Raw genomic sequence first — 20,181 nt, forward strand, 5'->3', positions numbered from 1 at the left:
TGAAAAGAAACTTTTGTGTTCCCGTGTGATTTACAATTGAAAGATGACTCAAACAACAATAACAACAGCAACAACAACATAATGAATAAACTGAATAAAGCACATACAGCAGCAAAGTAAAATTCAAAGACAATGGTGTAGACTGACAATTGACAACTGAAAATGGCAAGACGAATGCACCAGGATCAACACAAACACAACTTCTCTCTTTGGACTTCAGATGTTCTAAAATCAGCTTGTGGATTCTGGCTCTAATTTCAATCCGCTTTTTAAAAGTGCCTTTTATCTGTTTGGTTCAAAAATTATGTAATGACAGATTCCCCAAAAACAATTTAGACATTATGGTACAATAGAGCCAAGGGCTGCAGAGGTTTCCATTTTCCTTTTGTTATGTCACAAACAAAATATGACAAAATGTTTTTTCCAAGACTTAAGTTTTGGCCCATTTTGTCATGCAAGATCGAGAAGAACTGGCGGTGACAAGCAGAAACTGAAAAACTGAAAAGAAACACCTGAAAGAAAGCCACACCCAAGACCTCCTGACATGCATTTTTGTCCCAAAAAAGAAACCTGCTACATCATCACAAAGCCAAAAAGAGCTTTAAACTGAGAGGGGACAAATGAAAAATAAATAAAATTTTACTTTGACCTCCTTTCCAAACTCCTACTGTATACCATTGTGCTGGTAAGTCAAAGAAAAATTTTAATGTTGTTGCATCTGGACTTCCAAAACTCAGCGGTGGAAATCAACCAAACAAACCCAGAAGAAGTACAACTCACAATGTGGGCAAGCATAGCACAAAAACTTAAAAACCACTCATTGCATACCCATGCAAAAATATGTACCATGTTGTAAACAAGCATGTGGACAATGCATGTTATGTAGGATGAGAAATATGCAGTTTATTACATTTGGTTAGTCACATCTATCTACATATTGTGTTTTACATTTTACAGGTTAATTAAAATTGTTAATAAACTAAATCTAATCCACGAAAATTGGCACTCTTAAATTCATCAAAGGGTTTGTTAGTGAAAATGTCAAACTCACTCAGTGCAGGCTCGGCCAGATAGCTGTAGCGCTTACGTAAGGCTAGGGATGCAAAGGTATGACGTCGTTCTGGCTTTTCAGTCTGCAACAATAGCAAACAACACATCAGTTCTAGGTCACGCTACATCGTTTAGTGCTGCCAAATGAGCAACATTTGGACATTTTAATGTCAAATTAAAGTAAAGCCAATACTCTGCATTAGTTTGTATTAACATAAAAACAAAGCCCATATTTAACAGTTGCATAAAACAGCAGCAAATTCCCCTTTAAGAGTATTCACTGCACTTCAAACGTATTTTTGTAAGCACTGATAGTACTACTTGCAACAAGTGTTACTATGCCAAGCTAGTTAAATTAGCTTAAGTTTGTCACAATACAGCTACAAACTAAACTATAAGTACTTAAAAGTGCAAAGAAATCACGGTAATGTTACTACGGATTAAATCTTGACTTAAATACATCTTAACTCCAAAGCTACTTGTATCACTTACTGTAGAGTGGAAGGGATAGGGATTGGACATACATTTCATATCTATAATATATCATGCACAGCTGAGCAGCTAAAGGTTGCTTTGAACAAGGAAAGCTTGTATGGCTCTTGTAGAAGCAGAAAGAATAAGGCTATGATGGACAGAGCATGACCAGTAAGCAGGGCCGCTATAGGTCTAGCGCAGAGGACGGCACATGGTGGGGAGGGTGTGGTTTACCTCATCCTCGGCATCTGACTCCATTTCCTGGTTCCCAAGATGCATTGCAGGAACAGGGGGAGTAACACAATGGAAAGCAGGGGGAAAAGAAACATCAGGGTGTGAAAAAGGAGTGATTGACAGAAGCTCCAACTCAGAAGAGAAGCCACTTAAGCAAACTCAGCAAAAAAAAACAAAAAAAAAGCAACACCCAAAAATAAAAAAAGTATAAAGCGCCAACATTCAGTAGCAAAAACAGCAAATGAAGTCAAGCCACAAAAAGCCAGCCTGATAATCAAAAAAAGCCTTTTGCACAGAAGCCCTCAGCCAAAAGCATGTCATCCAAATCAAAAGGTAGGTAGGAACGAAATGAAACAGCCAATGGCGAGAATCCACTGCAAAGATAACCGATATCTATACAGAGAAGCTGTAAACAGATAAAAGACACAGTGGCGGCAGTTTGGCCAGTTCGGCAGTGTCTTTCATCTATCACTGTTACTGGGGCTGAAACTACCCTGACCATGAGTGTGGTTATGGAGGTGACAACAGAGAATGGTGAGTTCACGCCATCTTACCTTTTTCACTGCAGGAAGAGTGATGTTCAGGTTGCACACGGCAGTTTGTGGAAGTCCTTTAATTGTCTTACACTCTTTAAGGAACGTAAGACGACCACAAGGCTCCTGGCTGGGATCTCTCACCTAGAGAGAGAATATTGCTTCTTTATGTACCTTGTTCCTTTTTTAAGTTGGTAGTCACTGCTGATGTACTATATGTCAACAATGTGCACTTGAGTATTGCTATTCTACTGTATTATTATTACTACTCTGCTATCATTACTTTTACATGTGTATCTGCACATGTTTGTGTATTTTTGTCATGTATATAGTATATAGGAATACTCTTTAATTGGTTAGTGCAGCACAGTAGGTAAAAGAAGAAGCCCTTGTTAGAGGTTACACCAAGAGGTGACTTGGCATTGGCATGTGGATAAAGGTTATATTGGAAATACATTTTCATGCAGTGTTCGGAAATGTGCTGGCTCTGATCTGGATCTCCTGGTGGATTAAACTTGCAGCATGTAGTTTGTCCCCACAAAGCATATGAGGGTTTCCTAATTAAACACACCACGTCCTTTAGGGCTACATTTTCTTTATTGTGTTTGTTGTTTTTTGCTAATTTAGCATTTGTTGACTGGAGAGCATGACGTTAATGGGTAAATGAGGTTATTTAACAGTGGCAAAAAGAACTAGGTTATACCCTGTGGACTGGGTTCATTGTGTTGAAAGTAAGTGTGGGAAGTAGAGCAGCAAAGGTGAACAGAGCTAAAACAAGCATGGCTCAGGACAGTGTTTTAACACCTACTAAATTGTACCGACTGCTGTTTTTCTTCAGCAATATGTCTTGTACACTTTTATACTCGTTTATGACAAGCTTGCTGCAATTTTAGTAACTGTCAGTAAGTTTTTTCTATGTTGATTAATAGATCTTCCAGCTCCGCTTCCCAGCCTGAGAAGAAGGTGTTGTACACAGGGGTGATGATAGAGTGCATGTGCTGTACCTTGACACAGAGGGGCAAACGGTTCTCCTTGAAGGCGTAGAAGTTAAGAACTAGCTGCTGACCAGCTTTAGCCAAAGGAGCCAAGTTTCCATAGCAGTCCACATAGATGGGCCTGCCCTCCAGAACCTGAGGGAGCGCGCCACAAAGGTGAGAACCACATGCAACAACTAAATGCATTACTCTTGTTTCAAAAGTATTGGTGATAAACTGAAATCCTGCTGGTCAGTTCATGATTCTCTTCTGTCCTGCCACTAAATCCCTAAATCCCCATGAGTATGTACCTCTATGTCTTTGCTCCTGGCCACCTCCTCAAAGTTCTCCTGCTGCTCCAGGGTCTTATCCACCTTGTCGTCCGTCATACAGAAGCACCTCAGTCTGGACTCCACTGGGTCATTCATCTTAGCAAACACCACGAACTTGGCCATGTAGGGCACACAGATCAGCTCCCTGTACAGCTGCGTGGCCAAGCCCACCGTCTCTGGGATCTGGTGGCAGTCTGCTAACCAGAACCTGCACACGCGACAAATAAAATGGTGAACGGACATAAATAAAACAGATTCAGTCACAAACACTTGCCTCTTCCCCGAAATGTAGTCTATGTAGTGTGTCTCACCTGGCAGAAACATTGGTGGTGAAGGAGACACAGTCGTTGACAAAGGTGAGAGGAGTTGTCCCAGTGATGTCTTCCCACTGTGCTGGGGACGTTCCACCTGGTAGACAGTCACATAGGAGACATCAAACACCCTGAAGATTTTCTTTGGATGTTATTCAGTTTTCTACATCTAATGTACGGGGAACATGGAGCGACATCTTAACAGACGCACTTGGCAGAGGTCAAGATTTGGTGTTTCTTAACACATACAGTGAAGATTGGTTTGATGTTGAAGGTCCCCTCCAGATATATTAAAAAGAAATACAGAGATTTGAATAAAAATAATGTGTCAGATGTGTTTTTTTGTCCACAAAAAAGTCAATTTACATAGTTAAAAATGATCCAAATCACTACTACTACTATTTACTCATTACTGACACCCCACAGCAGTCACCTCAAAGCTGTCACCTCTTTTAAAACAGACCTAATTTTACAAAATACATGTAGGGCATATAGATTGGCGTCATGTATTCTCGAGCCTATAACCATCACACATACATGCCAAACCCCACCCTCAACCTGATTCCAACCTTTGAACCGTATCTAAACCCTTAAACATCCCTTTGAAAGAGGCAAAGACAAGACAAACATTCTTACTTTTTAAAAAACATCCTCACTCTCGATGTCTAAAGCTTAAACTTGTCCTCAAAGACAGACAGATGTTCCATTTCTTACACACACACACACCTGTAATGCTACAGAGAAGGCGGAGACATGGAGTGCAGTCTCCTTTGTAGCCGTTAGTAAGCCCCTCCCCTGACAGGGGCGGGACTGGGATTGTCATGGTGATTGGCTTGTGGAACTTCCTTCTTCTGGGCTCCACGGTAACGATGGGGCTGAAGGTTGCTCGGTTACCGAGGATTTTCTTCACGGTGTCGTCAGGCACCGGCTGGGCCTGGGAGAGAGGAGGCAATAATGAATGTGTGTGTCGGTTGTTCTACCTACATGTATGTTGTGTGTATTTATCTCATCCTGTGAGCGAGACACATAAATATAAACAGACAACTCACCTGGAGTCCGACTTTGATCTTCTTGGTTAATGCCCCCTCAGGGAAGGAAGCTTGAACCAATGGGACGCTCCGGCTGCACAGAGTCCCACCCTCTGGTCCCATCTGATTGGTCTCCTGCCTGATTCGAGACACCACAGCAAAGTACTGTGGGAAGTCCTTGGTGATAATGCGGCAGATTCTCTTCCTCTCCAGCTCGTCAGGACTGTCCAGTTCTACAGGGAAGGAAAGAAAATGCATAAGTCACATGTAAATTATAGATCAAAAGCTCCATTCAGAATCAGAATCAGCTTTACTCACCACATAAGATAAGATTAGATATTTCTTTATTAGTCCCACGACAGGGAAGACATAAAAGAATATGTTCATACAATTTGACTCCAGTTTTTTGACTGCTCTCATGTACTTACACATAAATAGACATTAACATTTAGCTTAAGCAGCAACATTTTATTGCTAAGTAAACACATACAATAATTAATTATTATATATATTAATAAACTGCAAAAATATACTTTAGAATAACTTGTTACCGTGTTATTACACAGACATTGTTTTTGTTTGCAGTAGCACTAGCTCCAGACCAGTCTTTTTAGTATGGCTCTACTGCAGGCATCTTAATCATATTTAGTTTACTTGTTTTAATGAACTTGTCATGTTATTACAGAACTTGCATTCTTCAACAAACATACAAAAAAACTTCACGTTACACATGTGTTTGTGTTTAATTGGTCAGCACTCAAGCTCCTGCAATAAACATCCGTCCACCTACCAGATCTGATTCGAGTGCAATCACTTTCATCTGCATGTCTAATTTTCTACAAACAAAAACTTATGTTATCAGAATAACTCATGAGATGCTGTATTCAGCTATAAGTCTACACACGGGGGCTTTAAAAACACATTCATTATACGTCTCTAAATATTTCAGCTTGCCCGGACGCCACTGTAAGACAAAGTTTTGGCCAAATAATGAAGTAAAAACGTGCTTTACCTTCATCCATCCCACTGAGGAGCTGATTGAGGTCTTCAGTCTTGTAGTCGTACAGATGCTCCTTCCAGGTTTCTCCGTTCTCGCTGCGCAGGAGGATCAGCTCTCTCTCCTGGCCCCGCATCGAGCCAAAGTGAGGGATCTCCACTATCACAGGCCTGGTAAGGTATATGTCAAGGAGAGATGGTTTAATTAATCCTATCGTATCCATTTAATGACAAGTCCCAAGCAAACCAAAGCAAAGTAAGGCAACCATTAGAGTTTACTTGGTAAGAGAAGAGACGGTTTAGGTCTTTCTGATTATAATGATGGTTGTAATTTTGTGGGGCTGAACTTAAAGAAACATAAATCTGATGGAGGACATATCATGGAGCTTCTCTATAGGCATGTTCAGAGGATCAACACTAATTCTGCTTTTCAATTCAACAAATACAGGGAAAGATGAACAAGGAACATTGTAGGACTCTGGTCTGAAAACACACACACTGCACAGGTATGAATGGACTTCTGCTGATGACAGTGTTGCTGCATAATGATAGCGGTGGCCGTGCTGCAGCTCGATGGGACATTCAGAGTGCATGTCATAGCTTGGCATGACTTGACGGGACACATGAAATGGAACGAGGAGTGCGGGGCGGAAGCTGCACAGCCCTTATTTTTAAAAAAGGCATGACAGCAACACAAGAGAGACGGATGGACGTACTCTAGCCTGAGGACTATTTGTTTCAGGGTCACTCAGAGTAGAATAGGACAGAAACAGAGGAACTATATTTATTGATCATCCCCTTAAGAAATCCTCAAAAATCACAAGAGTATTATTTTTCTTAAAAGTACCATTTTCTCAATCAGTTTCCCTCTATGAGTAATGGGGTCCTACATGAACACAGTATTTACTATTTTCTGCCAAACTTATGGATAAATACATAACGTAGGTGGAAGTAGACAAGTGGCAATTACTGCAGTGGCACCTCACATGTAAGCCTGTGAATAATATAAAGTGATATGTGTATAACTGGAGTATAACTGTTGATACAGTATGTTATGTTTCATAAAAAAGGCATTAAATGCCACTAAATACACATTTTAATGCACAAAACTTACACTTTTAAAATGAAGCCTTGTCACATTTTAACACACTGCTAGGCATCTTTTATAATGCCCATTATTTTATTCATATAGCACACTTAAAAAACTTCCCACTTTGTGCTGTTCTCAGCTGCTCCGACAGTTAACTTCAACTTTGGAAAAGGAAGCGAATAAAAGTCACACGCCTCTGCTCCATGACATCAATATTATTTTAATACGTTTTTACGCCTTCCAAGTGTCTTGCAGACAAAGGACTGAGTAAGAACTGTTAAAGACCAGTTGTTCCCCCTGTGTTGCAGATGGGGGGGCCGCCATCCCACATAGCTCAAGCTAGATCAGTCTCTTACGTTTCCTGGCTGAAATTCCACTTTTACAGTATTGTGCTTCCGCTTTTTATTAAATGATTATTATTAAATAATAACAATGCAAGAAATGATATCAAGTACGGTTATTTTACGCCACATAGAACTTTGAACAGGACTGAAATTGTACATTAATGGTATTTTTTTTTATCATCTTATTCTCAAAACCTGTGTCATGAGGTCTGCTCTCCCATCGCAGTGATGGCGTTTGAGAGCAGAACCCATAAATCAGCCACTGCATTCTTTTCTAAAATGTTTTTTTTTTGTCTGTGCTCTTCCCAATGCTTTTTCAGTGAATGAGGCACTTCCAGGAAAAAACTTGAGATGTCACATGTTTCCATGCACCAATCAAGTTCAGGATCTGGCGACAGTTGTTGTTCAACGTTTCCATGGAAATGCAACAATCAAGAGAGCGACAGCAACTTTCACTGTTGCTTATTCATTCATGAATATATATAAAACATTATGGAGAAACAGCAATATCAGTCAAAATCTCATAATCTACAATTTCATGAAGAAGAGACACACTATAATAATAATAATAATAATAATAATAATAATATAATAATAAGTAAGTCTCATACCGACTGAAAGCTTGAATCTACCCTCCTAAGTTGAGCTGTAGCCCCGAGGCTTCACATTGGTGAAATTCTATGTATTTCATGGTACAAACATCTTTTAGCTCTGGGGTCAACACGACTCCAGGTTAATGTAACATGGATCGGTACAACTTGACAAAACGTTTTCTACCAATATCTCTGGAGACTAATTACACAGCAATACTGTGGGATGATGTAAAACTGATCTTAAAGGTGAAGTAAAGTAACAGCAGTCATGGGAAGCAGGATGATGCTTGGCTTGAGGAGGAAAAGGCTCATGCCCAACAAGCGCAGTCCAGTCCAAACAGCCAATCAAAACCTTAACTTTCAGTGACATCAGAAGCCCACTGAAAGCCTCTGAAATAAAAAAAAAATAAATACAATGGTCTCTAAATGAAAGTGGCTGGAAAGTAACCGAATGGATTTACAGCTACATTGTGTAGTTTTAGGAAGAATTTTAAGATCTCAAATGTAGAAAATTCATTGTATGTCTCTACCTGGAGCTTTATTGAGGCTAAACAGATCCACTTTACTGTGGTGGACCTATCATCCAACTAACTGACATCACTATGTCGTTGATTTCTTCCCAAAACTACGTGGCAACCAGATTATAGTAATGCTGTATCCTACCAAATCAAAGTCAACAGAGATGGGTAAAAGAATCATATCCATTAGCATGAATCAGCCTCGGTCATGTTGGTTTCCTTTGAGGGAGGTGGGAGGCACAGAGGAAAGAGGAGTGGGGGGGAGGGGATGCTATGTTTGGTTCCTACCCAACAAATCTAGTTCCTCTGGGTCCCAGCTGTAGCACTGGACTAACCAGGCTCTCGCCTTCATTAAGGGCTGGCAGCTTTCTGGGAAGATGTAGTTTACTGTGTCCGCAAGATAATCAAACACACACGCACCCACATACATACACAAAACACACACTTGCAAAGTCAGTAAAGGCACACACCACTGAGTGCTAGCTTCATGTGCATCAGTGATAAGATTCCCATTTCTGATTTTCCTGTACTCTGGAGTGCATTTAGGGACATCAGTAAATGGCAACCACTCACACACATTATCAGAGTTGCTGGTTGGTATGAACACACAGAGAACTGGTTGCATCTAATGCTCAAGAATTTTGTTGCTAACTGAAGATAATAAGGGCGTCAGAGATTTGAAGGAGAGCAAAAACAAGCCTGTTTATCATAGATTCTTCCTCCTAACATTAAGTAATGCAATTATAATGTAGCGTAATATGTCGATCACAGGAACGTTAATTGACAACTATTATAATTATCATTGAAGAGTAGCTTCAGCTCCTAAAATGTGATCATGTGCTGTTGATTTCTGTTTTTTTTCTTATAATTTTATGATGAATATTTTTGTGATTTGGACAAATTAAAGTAGTTTTACAACATAATCTTAGGCTCTGGTCAACAGACTATTTCATGGAATTTTCTACTACATCAGTGTTTCCCAACCTTATTGTTTGACAGATCGACTAATAGATAAGCTCGAGTAGTCCTTCATCAACACCACCCATCATACTCTTTTTCCGTTTTAAGATACGTATTTAGACTTCTCTACTTGCTTACTACATAGTTTTTAAGCACTCTAAATCTCTGGTTCACAGGAGAAATGTCCTGTGCATCATATCTGACTGTTTACTGGTTATTGTAACAATTAACTAAAGATCAGCCTCAAACCAATTTATAATCCTACTTGTGCGTTTATGTGTCCCCTACACACAAATAAATGGATATATTTTTTCAGCACATCATAATTTCTGTATTTAAAATTAATTAAACTGCAGAGCTAACCTCTGAGGTACATGTATGTATCCCTGGTTGGGCTAAAAACTAGATTTAAGCCCTATTAAAGACTAGTGTAACAGATATTTGTGTCTCACAGTTTTACCCTTTAAATCTATCAAACATGTACACGTGTTGTTGCATTTTCTTTTGTAATTGGATAAATCAAACAAGTAATCAAAGTCTTGGCTCTCAGTTGATCCAAATCTATCATTTCTGTTGGTTTTGACACACTTTCCTGACACATCAGAGACGTAAAAAACTGAAACATATCTTTTAAAAGTTGCCTTTCTCTTTCCCACAATCCACAATTTTACAGTTTACATCCATAAAAGTGATGCTGCCTTTACTTTTCTGAAAGCAGCCTGACTTAATGCCGGAGGATGAGCACGCTGCAACAATTACACTTCAACTGCAAATTAAACCGTGGATGTTACATCCTCAACACATACATACACACATTCACACTTCAAAATATAAACGCAGATGGTTGGAAATGGCGATGGCAAGAAGCAGAAGGAAGTAGATGTCAAGTCACCAAACGGAAGTGAAGAAAAATAAGCAATTAAGCAAACTGCAACAATATCAATGAGGTTTAATTTAAAAAAACCAAAAAAGAAAAACCGAGTCTTACCCGAGGAACTGAGCTCCAGCTGGACCGACCTCAACCAGCCGGCTGGCCAGGCCTTCTCCTTCCACCATCGGAGGAGGCGATGCCAGTTTGTGTCTCTTGACCAGTCGACAGGTGATCCTGGTGGGCGCTGTGCACTTTCTGGGCGGGATGATGATGCGCATCCCGTTGTGACGACTCCCTCTCATGGAGCCGCCTCTGGCGTCGACCATGAAGCTGACCAGGAACCTGATGGAGAGCGAAAAAGGGAAGAAAAAGGAGGAGGAGGAGGAGGAGGAGACAAAGAGTGACAGTGAAGAAACAGAGGGACGGTGAAGCGTAAAGACAGGGAAGTAAAAAGTGAGAGCAAAGTGAAAGACAGAGAAGCATGTGGGGGGAAGAAGAGATAACCAGAGAGGAGAGAATATAGAAAAGGAATGGGATAAGAGTACGTCAGTGTAACAACAGTACTGATGTAGAGAGAGCAGCTTTAGCTGAGGTCCCTTCTCATGCTGTGATCTTCAAAACAAACACAACTAAGTGTGAGTAAAAGAGAAGATAGATTAAGAACAGAAATGTGAGGAGTTTTCTGTGTTGGCAATGACTGCGCTTTAAAAAGATGCCACACCCATTTCCACAAGATAAATATTTGTACATGAATGTGCTCTATTACTTTATGTGAATCATTATGAATTAGCCAAGATGCCAACACAGAAGCATCCTGTGTAAACTGTGGTTTATCCATATTAAGATGTATTGTAGATCTGTGTAACTCATTTTGACTTAAAGAAGAAAATCACATCTCTCTCGCTCATACACACACACACACACACCAAATCCACACCATGCAATTTGGTGAGCGAGATGTCATGTTAGTTTGTATGTAGCTGTGGAACAAATGGTGTGAATATAAATGTAATTGTGTATAAATGAGTCCTTTGTATAATTAAACCTAAAGCAAATGTAAAGATTCACTCACAGGCAACAGATACACAAACTAACACAGATGCTGTCTGTAGTTACAGTATTTATCTCCACCAGGACTGTATTTAACTGGCTATAAGAGATGTAAAAACATTGAGATCTTTGCAACCTCTACAGAGTCACATCCTGCCAGATTTAACAACATAAACTCGTTCAGATCAGTTAGAGACTCACAAAGATTTCCAAACAAAAGGAGTAAAACACGGCAAAAATCCAAATCAGGTTTGCAACAACACGGGTCATTTGTGAGGAGAGCAAACACAGGACAGCAAACACATGTTATGAGTGAGCAGAGAGGGTGGGGCGGGGCGGGGGGGGAGGGTGTGATGTCACCGGAAACAGGAAGTAACACAAACAAGGCAGTGGTGGTGATAAAGAGAGCAACCAATCACAGTCAATCACCTGCTGTCGTACTGCGGGAGCGGAGAGGAAAAACTGCAGGATGGACGACAAAGCAACGGAGGAGTGACAGGTCAACAACAGAGCTTTGTCATTGGAAATACCACTGAGAAGACCATTACCACGGAGCCCTTTAAAGGAATAGTTCGGCATTTTGGGATATTAGGCTTATTCGCTTTCTGGCAGAGAGTCAGATGAGGAGATTAGATGCCACTCCATGTCTGTCCGTTAAATATAAGGCTACAGCCAGCAGCTGGTTAGATTAGCTTAGCCAGGTCCATGGTGGGGCCTGCACCCTCCCGCACACAGTCAGACCCAGGCGTTCACACCAACAGGACACTTTTGGGTCTACTTGGGATTTGGAACAATGGGCCGCTGGAACGGTGACTGGAACTGTTGTTTTTACACTTTTTACAATATACTAGTACAGATCTAACAAAGGAAATAAATTGTGTTAATTAGTGATCTTTAGAGGAGCCGGTAGGTGGATTTACTGTGGGACAGAACACGGCTAGCTGTACATACAATAATTACGGAAATGAGGGAAGTGCAATATTTGGAACAGAATAACTGTACAATTTGAAAAGAACAGACAATCAGAGAGGATGGCAGGAGACAGACAGAGAATACATAAGACGTAGGTGGAAACAAAGACAAGCACTTGTATCCATCTGTCCTCACATCTCTAATCCCTCCTCTCCCTTAAAAGCTGAAAACTCTATGTTTCCCTCTCTTCCTCTATCCTTTCCCAGATCGGTCAAGTGAAAGAGTCTGGGTTGACATTTTCCCTGATCTTTGTTTTTTTCCCTCCGTCTTTATTCACTCATCCTTTCAAATGTGCTTACCCGGAGTGTATTGGTGATGAGACTAGGTTGACGTTATCCAGTGCGTCTGCAGTCCAGCTGTACCTCCTCAGAGAGTCGTTATCAAAGTCCTTAGCCACCGCCAAATGCTGTGGTGGAGGCAACAAGGTCATTGCAATGCACGATTTTGTGTGAGTGAGTGAGTGAGTGAATGAATGAATGAATGTGCACCACAAGAAAGTGGAGAAATGATAATGTGTGCTTGTTAACTCATGAGTGCTAAATTAAAATCAGTACAGTGTAGAAATGAGATCACAACACAGAGCTTTTGTCATGAAGTCATGCATTTAAATAACCAAGAAAAAGAGGAAAAATTAAGACACCTTTGCCACAAGAAATCATATCTATCAAGAACCTTTTAAATCTGACAATACGATGCAGAACTCTACATGAGAACACACATGCACACATAAATCTGCTCTTGTTGAAGATGATTGTGCATCTTTTCTGCTACAGGGTTGCCACGTCTCCCTTTAAAGGTCAGCAGTGAGCTACAAAACAACAAGATGACAAGCCAGTAACTTTCTTTCCTATTTCAAGTAACACCTCCTCTGGGGGAAGGACGGCATCACTATTTGTACCTCTTGCAGGATTTATGGCTGAGTCATAAAAAGGATTTCTGTACATAAGAGACCGTGGCAGCTGTCATTAAGAAAAAACACCAGTATATGTAACAACACCATCTATATATTCAGTGTCTTGGTGAAAAAAGGCAAAACATAAGCACAATAATGGACTTTTAACTGAAAAATCACTGCTTTAAGGATGGCACCAAAGACAGATAAACATCTGCCAGATACAGAGGCAGCACTTCTATTCCAGAGAAGCTCTGATACATTAATAACAACACGGTTTGCTGACATGAGGAGAATTTAGTGTTTCATCCTCCCTAAAAATACTAAATTGGTGCTTGAAAGCAGAACTGCTAAACATTTTATGGGCTACTGTTTAAGTTCTATACTTTACAACAATCAATTGAAAAGGATGAATATATACATGCTCTGATGATGGTGTAACTGAACAGAAAAAATAATCTCATATTATAAATGATAATAAAGTCTGAATGACATGCCCCGACAGGAAGAGTGCATGATGACTTGAGCGCCACAAACCTTATTGTGTTGCTCTACAATGAAAGACTTTTCCTTACAGAGCATCTGGAGCAGCGTGAGAGGAGACATGCTGGTGTTTAGCAGCTGTTACATTCACAAATCATACAATCAGGTTACTATGAAGTCCTCCTGTTACTGCATCATCTGTCTCACTGTACCGCAGCAGCACTGTCTGCAAGTTTCTGTTTCAACAAAGTCTTTCGAAATTCAGTTCTCAGAGGCTTCGTGGTCAAGTTTAAAGGAGCACTCCACTGTTTTTAGTACAATACCCCCTTGAAAACAGTTGTATAATGTCTTCTGGGACTCTGCAGGAGCTACAGACTAGTCTACAGTCTGAGAATATCACCTCGATAATGTCAAAAGGGCATTATGAGTTATAAGATGGGTGCGTGAAGCATCTAAGATGATGGCATTTACCAGTTAGAGAGGATATAATGACACACACACATCTTGGTGTCCGCTCCATACATTTTAAGCATGCTTCTGTTTAATTATGTCCTCTCTGGGGACCTCTCTACCTGTATGGAAGAGTAATGCTGCAGAGTTTGAGAACCGTGTGACACTAATGCATGAAGAATTTTGACATATTTTAATAAATGAAAGCTCAGTTATCAATTTGGCAATGACATCGTACATCTTCAATAGTCAGTCCTGATCTTGTCTTGTGCTTCTAATTTCTAGTTTGGTTACAGATCAGGTTGTTCATTTTAAGATACCACTACCACTATGTAAGCAAACCTTCATTTTCAATAATGAACTAATACTGTACAGTATATCCAAAGGTGACGAGAAGATGAGAGCATATATTCTGAGCAAAAATAAGCTTCATCATATCACTGGTGGTAAAAGAGTTTGGCCTGTGGGACATATTCTACAATCAGTGTCACCTGAACTCCCACTTTATCTTAAGTGCCATTTTGATGATCCTTAAAGTAAGTGGGCCATCCCTCTTAGATGGCAGCACTATCCACTAATCTAATTTCCACTTTCAGTAAAATGTAACGGGTCATCTTTATAGTGACACAAACTCAGGTGTAAGAGGATTGGTCAAGAGCCTGGCTTTTGGCTCAGCACCAAGACAGCTTGGCACTCTGGGAAACAGAGCTGTGTCTCCCATGAAGTTAATGACCTGCAGATTACTGACAGAGAGCACGGGGGAAGTGGAGACAGAAGCCAGCAAGAGACACAGCGACAAAAATAGACAAATCATGTACACCTTTAAACAACCACAGTATATATTCAGTCAGTGTACGTACCATCTCCTTATTGGGTGCCAACATCTCCTCTATCATCATGCTGTCCCGCGTGAACGAGCTCCGGTTCAGCGTGTTGGACCTATCAGAACTGAAGGAACGCAGGCTTGGTGTGGTTGCCGTAGAAGTCACGGATTACCAAGACAACAGTCACAATGATGGAGAGGGGAGGCGAGGAGGAGGAGGAGGAGGAAGAGGAGGAGTTGGGAGGAGGGGTGGGTGTGAGAGGGTATGAAAGTGAACAGAAAAAACAAACATAAACACATTAAATGCATGCAGCTTCCAGGAACCTGACTGTATGCCACCAGTGACAACAACAACCACACGGCAAGAGAGGACGCTCTTGAAGAGGGAATTCAAGTGTTTTTCCGAGACCAAACCCAGAGCTAGAAAGAAAGGACTGTTGCACAAACTATTTTGTGTGAGGCAACAAAAACCTTCTTAAGAAACTAAACTCCGTGAAGAAAAAAAATCCAGATGGAAATGCATTTGTCAGTGCTCAGTGGTTATTCAGATAATTCCTCTTAGATGGCGAATAAACAGTCCAAAAAAAAGCAAGTTGTGTGGAAAAAAAAACACACACACAGATTGTCTATACCTTTCATTACAAGTACAGCTTTCTTTAGCGTCCTCAGTCTCCAGTCAGACTGGGCTATTCACACCATGCGAGCACACAATTCGAATGCCCTGAAAGCCAGAGTGGAGCAGAGTAGCTTATGAAAGTTAAGCAGATTACTGTATGATGGACAATGGACACAGTGCTAGGACAGGAAGCTGGTATCGGCTGTCATAATGAAAAATTTGCAGATAATTAGCTCGCTGTAATCTCGCCTCGTGCCCATCTTTTGACAATACATCCACATTAAATTGTAGTTTGAATGATTACGTTTCTGTCCCAATACATTTGTCTGTGTGACTGTGTGCTGTGATGTTGTTTGTTTGTGATGAGGCTTTAGGAGACACTTTTATGAGGCAAATAAAGAGCATTCCTGAGCAATGACATATGATGAATGTTTGCCTGCAACATCTCAACCTCAATTACGACAGCGCTATTTGCTCTGCGCAAGTAAACTGATGTGAATTAATTAGTTTGTGCTCAGAGGAACTGCTCTGTAGCACAACATGGCAAACACACAACTCTGCAATGACAATTCTGTGGAAGAGGAGATAGGCTGTGGTTGCAATACATATTCTTTTATCCTACCATTATCGTAACAGGCACAGAAAAATTCAAGTAACAATGAAAAAAATTATGTTATTTAAAGATGAAAAAGGGAAATTATCGTCCTTTAATTATCATATAGTAAATGAATACATACATAATAAGGAAAGATATATATATATATATTTGTTTTGTTTTAATTTAGGCATTTTAAATCTTCCATGAATAATCCTGTGATAATAGGACAACAATGTAATTGCAACCATGGCCGCTCTTGTCTTCCATGTAAGGAAGATATATAGTACACTTTATGTTTGATAGTAATGGTCGTAATCTAAAGCTCTCTGAACTTATGTCTTTGTAATGCATCTACTAGATGTAAAATTCAGGTTTGTCGTGTACATCTGTTATACGCAAAGAAATTATAAGAGGAATAAAAATCAAAATGTTAGTAGCACTATATTAAAGTCTGTTGGTAAAACATAAAAGTCCATCCTGCTGTCGGATGAACTTCTTTTCAAAATAAATACTTTCACCATTAAAACTATTTTAATGCTGGTAATTGTACATTTTTGCATGAAATGTACACACCTTTCTTCGTAGTAACAGTGCTTGACAATATACAGTGAGATTATTCTGCACTGTTCATTGGTTGTGGTGCGTATATGACACCAAACTGATGAAGGCAATACAGTAGCTATTGCCGACAGATATATCAGTTCAGGTCCCTGGAAGCTTGATGAAGCGGTACTCCACACAGAAACCAAAATGATGCAAAACTCCACTTTTGTGGCTAACCCACAAAGGCCCAGGCATTAATGATACGGTAACCACAGTCAAAAACAAAAGCAGACACAACAGGCCGTTTTCTAAAAGCAAGGAACACAGCAGAACTGTTTTCAACTGAAAGTAAGAAATCGGACGTAAAGATCACACAAGTGAACCACAGTACACGACACAGTGTCTGATGTTAACATCCAACAGTGTTAAAAATCATAAGAAACTGGAAAAAAATCATTATGTTAGTAGTCAAACATACAGTAAATATGTATTACACTGGACCACAAAGTCATGATATTGATAGTGGTTGGAGTCTGGGGGTGTCAGGGGAGGGAAAGGGGTGAGATGGGTGGGGTGGGGAGGTGGTGGAGGGGGTGTAGGGAGGCCTCTTCATGCCTTTAGTCTTACCTGACTTTGGGACTAACATTAAGAACGGACATGAGGAGAGAATAAAAGATCATGAACAAACAGAAGTGGATAGAGAGATGCAGAGAGGAGAAAAGCCAGAGCAGAGATGCAGGTTGACAGAATGACGCCGAATGCTAACTGACCGACTGGCTGACCGACTGACCGCCTGTGGCCCTGTCTGGCATCCTCACTACTCGCTAGAGCACATGTCCAAATTACAACTATTGACCTTCACATACTTAAACACACATGTGTACTCGGTGATTTCACTTTCAAGGATTTACTGCAGAGTTTTGAGGAGGAAGGAGTTATTTCGGGTCCCAGATGTAATAGTAATGGTAATAGTCTCTTCCGCTTTCTGCACAGATAATGTCAGGTGACTGACACTGAGCAGCTCTGAGGCTTTGGTGGACATGAAACTAATGGTTGAATCATCAGAACAAAAGATGAGCAAATGCATAGGAAAATATCTGGTTATTCACTAAAGCATAAATTCAAATCTGCATTAAATGATTTTCTGGCTGCTGGGAAAAAGCTGTAAACGCCACATTGACATATTATCACCTCATTAAGTTGTTGTGGGAACATAATGTTAGCAATTTACACATAAAGCAGACACAGAGCAACATCAGAATTCATTCAAGTCATGTTTCTGGCCACCTGACAAATGGAAGTCCAATAGTCACTCTCCTTCTAGGGTTCGTAATCTGGCTCTTAAGCTGCTAAAAGCTCCACTTCTGTTATGTTTTCCAGCTGGTTGCTAACTTTGTCTGTCTGCTGTTTCGTGCTGAGCAGGAAGTGTACACTGGATTTCTCAGAGGTTTGTTTTTAGCTGAAAACAAATATCTGCTGCAACTACTGTTGATGAGGGCAGTGAGGGTGAACCTAAACAGTAACACTGCTGCCTTAAAACCAAAACAATAAGCTGAAAGATGCTAAAATGTTTGAGTTGAGTTGTGGATACAAGTGACACCTTTCACAATCCAATGTTTCCATCCATTAATAATATAAAAATGTCGGTTAGTGCAGCTTTAAGGAGAATTTGGCTGGGTTCAGCTACACCAAACTGATGGAAGAAAAATCAAGATTTCTCTGAAATCAAGAAGAAATAATTCCAATAATATAAACCTATAGTGTGAAAAAAATGTATCAGGAGACTCCTGTGTTTCCATGTTAAGTAACATTGAGGATATCATTAAAATAAAATACTGAAATTGTAATTTACAGCAGGAAATAAGTACTTGTAGACTCTGGGTTCCTGCCAAATTGCAAATCCAATAAGTATGCATCTCCTAGTGATTTAGTAGATAATTCAAATACCAAATTGACTGAACTGATAGTGATTTGAACCCATTCCTGCAGCGGACCAGTAATTTGTTAAACAAATTCTATGCTCGGGTTGATCTCACAGACACACACACGTCCCACCCAGCTCAAACAGTGTATGTTGATGTAACCCAGCGCCCAAGGCCGTGGAATCGAACATGTTTCTAATTTCCTGTGGCTCAGTGTCCATGTGTGTCACCCCTCAGATATTCAATAACTCTTCGGTGGGTTGCACAACTGTCAATATTTTTGTGTGAGTTCAACAGCCACAGAAAGCGAACTATAACCTCCCACTGGTGACTTAAAAATATGTGTCTTTGTGTGTGTGTGGCTGGCTTGGGGGTGCAGAATAATACAAGGCTTCACTGCCATCTTACTACTTATGAATAATATTCATAGTTCAAGTGTATTTTCAGATGTAATATTTTTACAAACCAGAAACAACATCGTATAAATCTGCTTAAAAAAAACAGCTAAACTTCCCCTCTGACAGTTCTCTGTGAGCCGCTTGTGTTTTTAGATCGTGAGCTTTCACAATGACTTCATGTGCTGTTACATGTGCACACTGTGTTTCTTGGAGCTTTGAAAAAGACTCTTCAGCAAGTAAAAACTTCAGTGTATGCATCAAATTAATCGTGATAGTCAAAAGAGACCATGGTGGGAATGTCTACCAGGTGCCAACAATGAAAAAAAGACAATTTCCATAAACCCTGTCGCCTCCTGTCTGGGATTGCACTTTGCTTCTTTGGGTAAAAGGTTTCCTTTATTTTTGAACGTGGAGCAGCAGCCAGTTTTGTGTTTTGTGCTGTACTGCGCTACAAGTGCTGTCCTTTTGTGCTGTAAAGTAATGCGCCATTTTTATGTGGAATCCTACAACCTTTTCATTTGTGCTATAAGACCGAGTCACACCAGAACGTGGCACAGCAAAAGTCATCCACACATCTTTGCATAAGTATGTGGGGTCAGAAGCTTGTGACTACCTGCAGGGCCTTTGCACAATAACTGCTTCCAGGTTAGTCAGCTGAGAACATGCTAGCACCAGTCAATTACATAGACTTATCATTTTCTCCATACTATGCTGTGAACTCCACCCTGGCATTCTGTTCTCCAGATTGTAAATTATCTCATTAAATAAAGAGTTTTTGAAAAGGGGGGAAAGCTAGTAAGCTTGTTAACATGGTTGCTAACAGGAAAATATGTTCACACAGTTGAATAAAGAGACATATTTGTCTTTTTTCCTGTCTTATGACTGACTTCAAACCATTCAGCAGTTTATAGTTGATGCTTGATGGTGTAACACAGATAACAAGCTACAACAGCTTCCTTCATTTTGGACTCAAGATGATTAGCTATTGGTCAAAGATGCAAATTTTGCATTAAAATTCACCAGAGTTGAAGTTAAGCCATTAGAATAAGTCGACTTTGTTGTGAACTGTTGCTGTCTTGAATGCCGGTGTGACCGGGCCTTCGCTCATCTCACATGGATTCTTCTC

General features: G+C 40.2%; 1 protein-coding gene across 1 annotated transcript in view; it reads right to left on the reverse strand.

Moving 5' to 3' along the window:
• LOC139219520 (ankyrin-3-like) overlaps nucleotides 1-20,181 on the reverse strand; it is a 127,069-nt gene that overhangs the window by 24,167 nt on the left and 82,721 nt on the right. The window contains exons 26-40 of the mRNA XM_070851412.1: nucleotides 15,016-15,118; nucleotides 13,760-13,804; nucleotides 12,630-12,736; nucleotides 11,788-11,820; nucleotides 10,426-10,650; nucleotides 8,766-8,864; nucleotides 5,949-6,103; nucleotides 4,958-5,169; nucleotides 4,635-4,842; nucleotides 3,909-4,005; nucleotides 3,577-3,805; nucleotides 3,296-3,421; nucleotides 2,313-2,435; nucleotides 1,759-1,785; nucleotides 1,052-1,133 (exon numbers count right to left, since the gene is read on the reverse strand). Coding sequence (XP_070707513.1) covers nucleotides 1,052-1,133; nucleotides 1,759-1,785; nucleotides 2,313-2,435; nucleotides 3,296-3,421; nucleotides 3,577-3,805; nucleotides 3,909-4,005; nucleotides 4,635-4,842; nucleotides 4,958-5,169; nucleotides 5,949-6,103; nucleotides 8,766-8,864; nucleotides 10,426-10,650; nucleotides 11,788-11,820; nucleotides 12,630-12,736; nucleotides 13,760-13,804; nucleotides 15,016-15,118 — 1,871 coding nt within the window. The remainder of the gene's footprint in view (nucleotides 1-1,051; nucleotides 1,134-1,758; nucleotides 1,786-2,312; nucleotides 2,436-3,295; nucleotides 3,422-3,576; nucleotides 3,806-3,908; nucleotides 4,006-4,634; nucleotides 4,843-4,957; nucleotides 5,170-5,948; nucleotides 6,104-8,765; nucleotides 8,865-10,425; nucleotides 10,651-11,787; nucleotides 11,821-12,629; nucleotides 12,737-13,759; nucleotides 13,805-15,015; nucleotides 15,119-20,181) is intronic.

The sequence above is a fragment of the Pempheris klunzingeri genome, chromosome 20 (genome assembly GCF_042242105.1).
Source record: "Pempheris klunzingeri isolate RE-2024b chromosome 20, fPemKlu1.hap1, whole genome shotgun sequence".
In the NCBI taxonomy this organism is placed as follows: Eukaryota; Metazoa; Chordata; class Actinopteri; order Acropomatiformes; family Pempheridae; genus Pempheris; species Pempheris klunzingeri.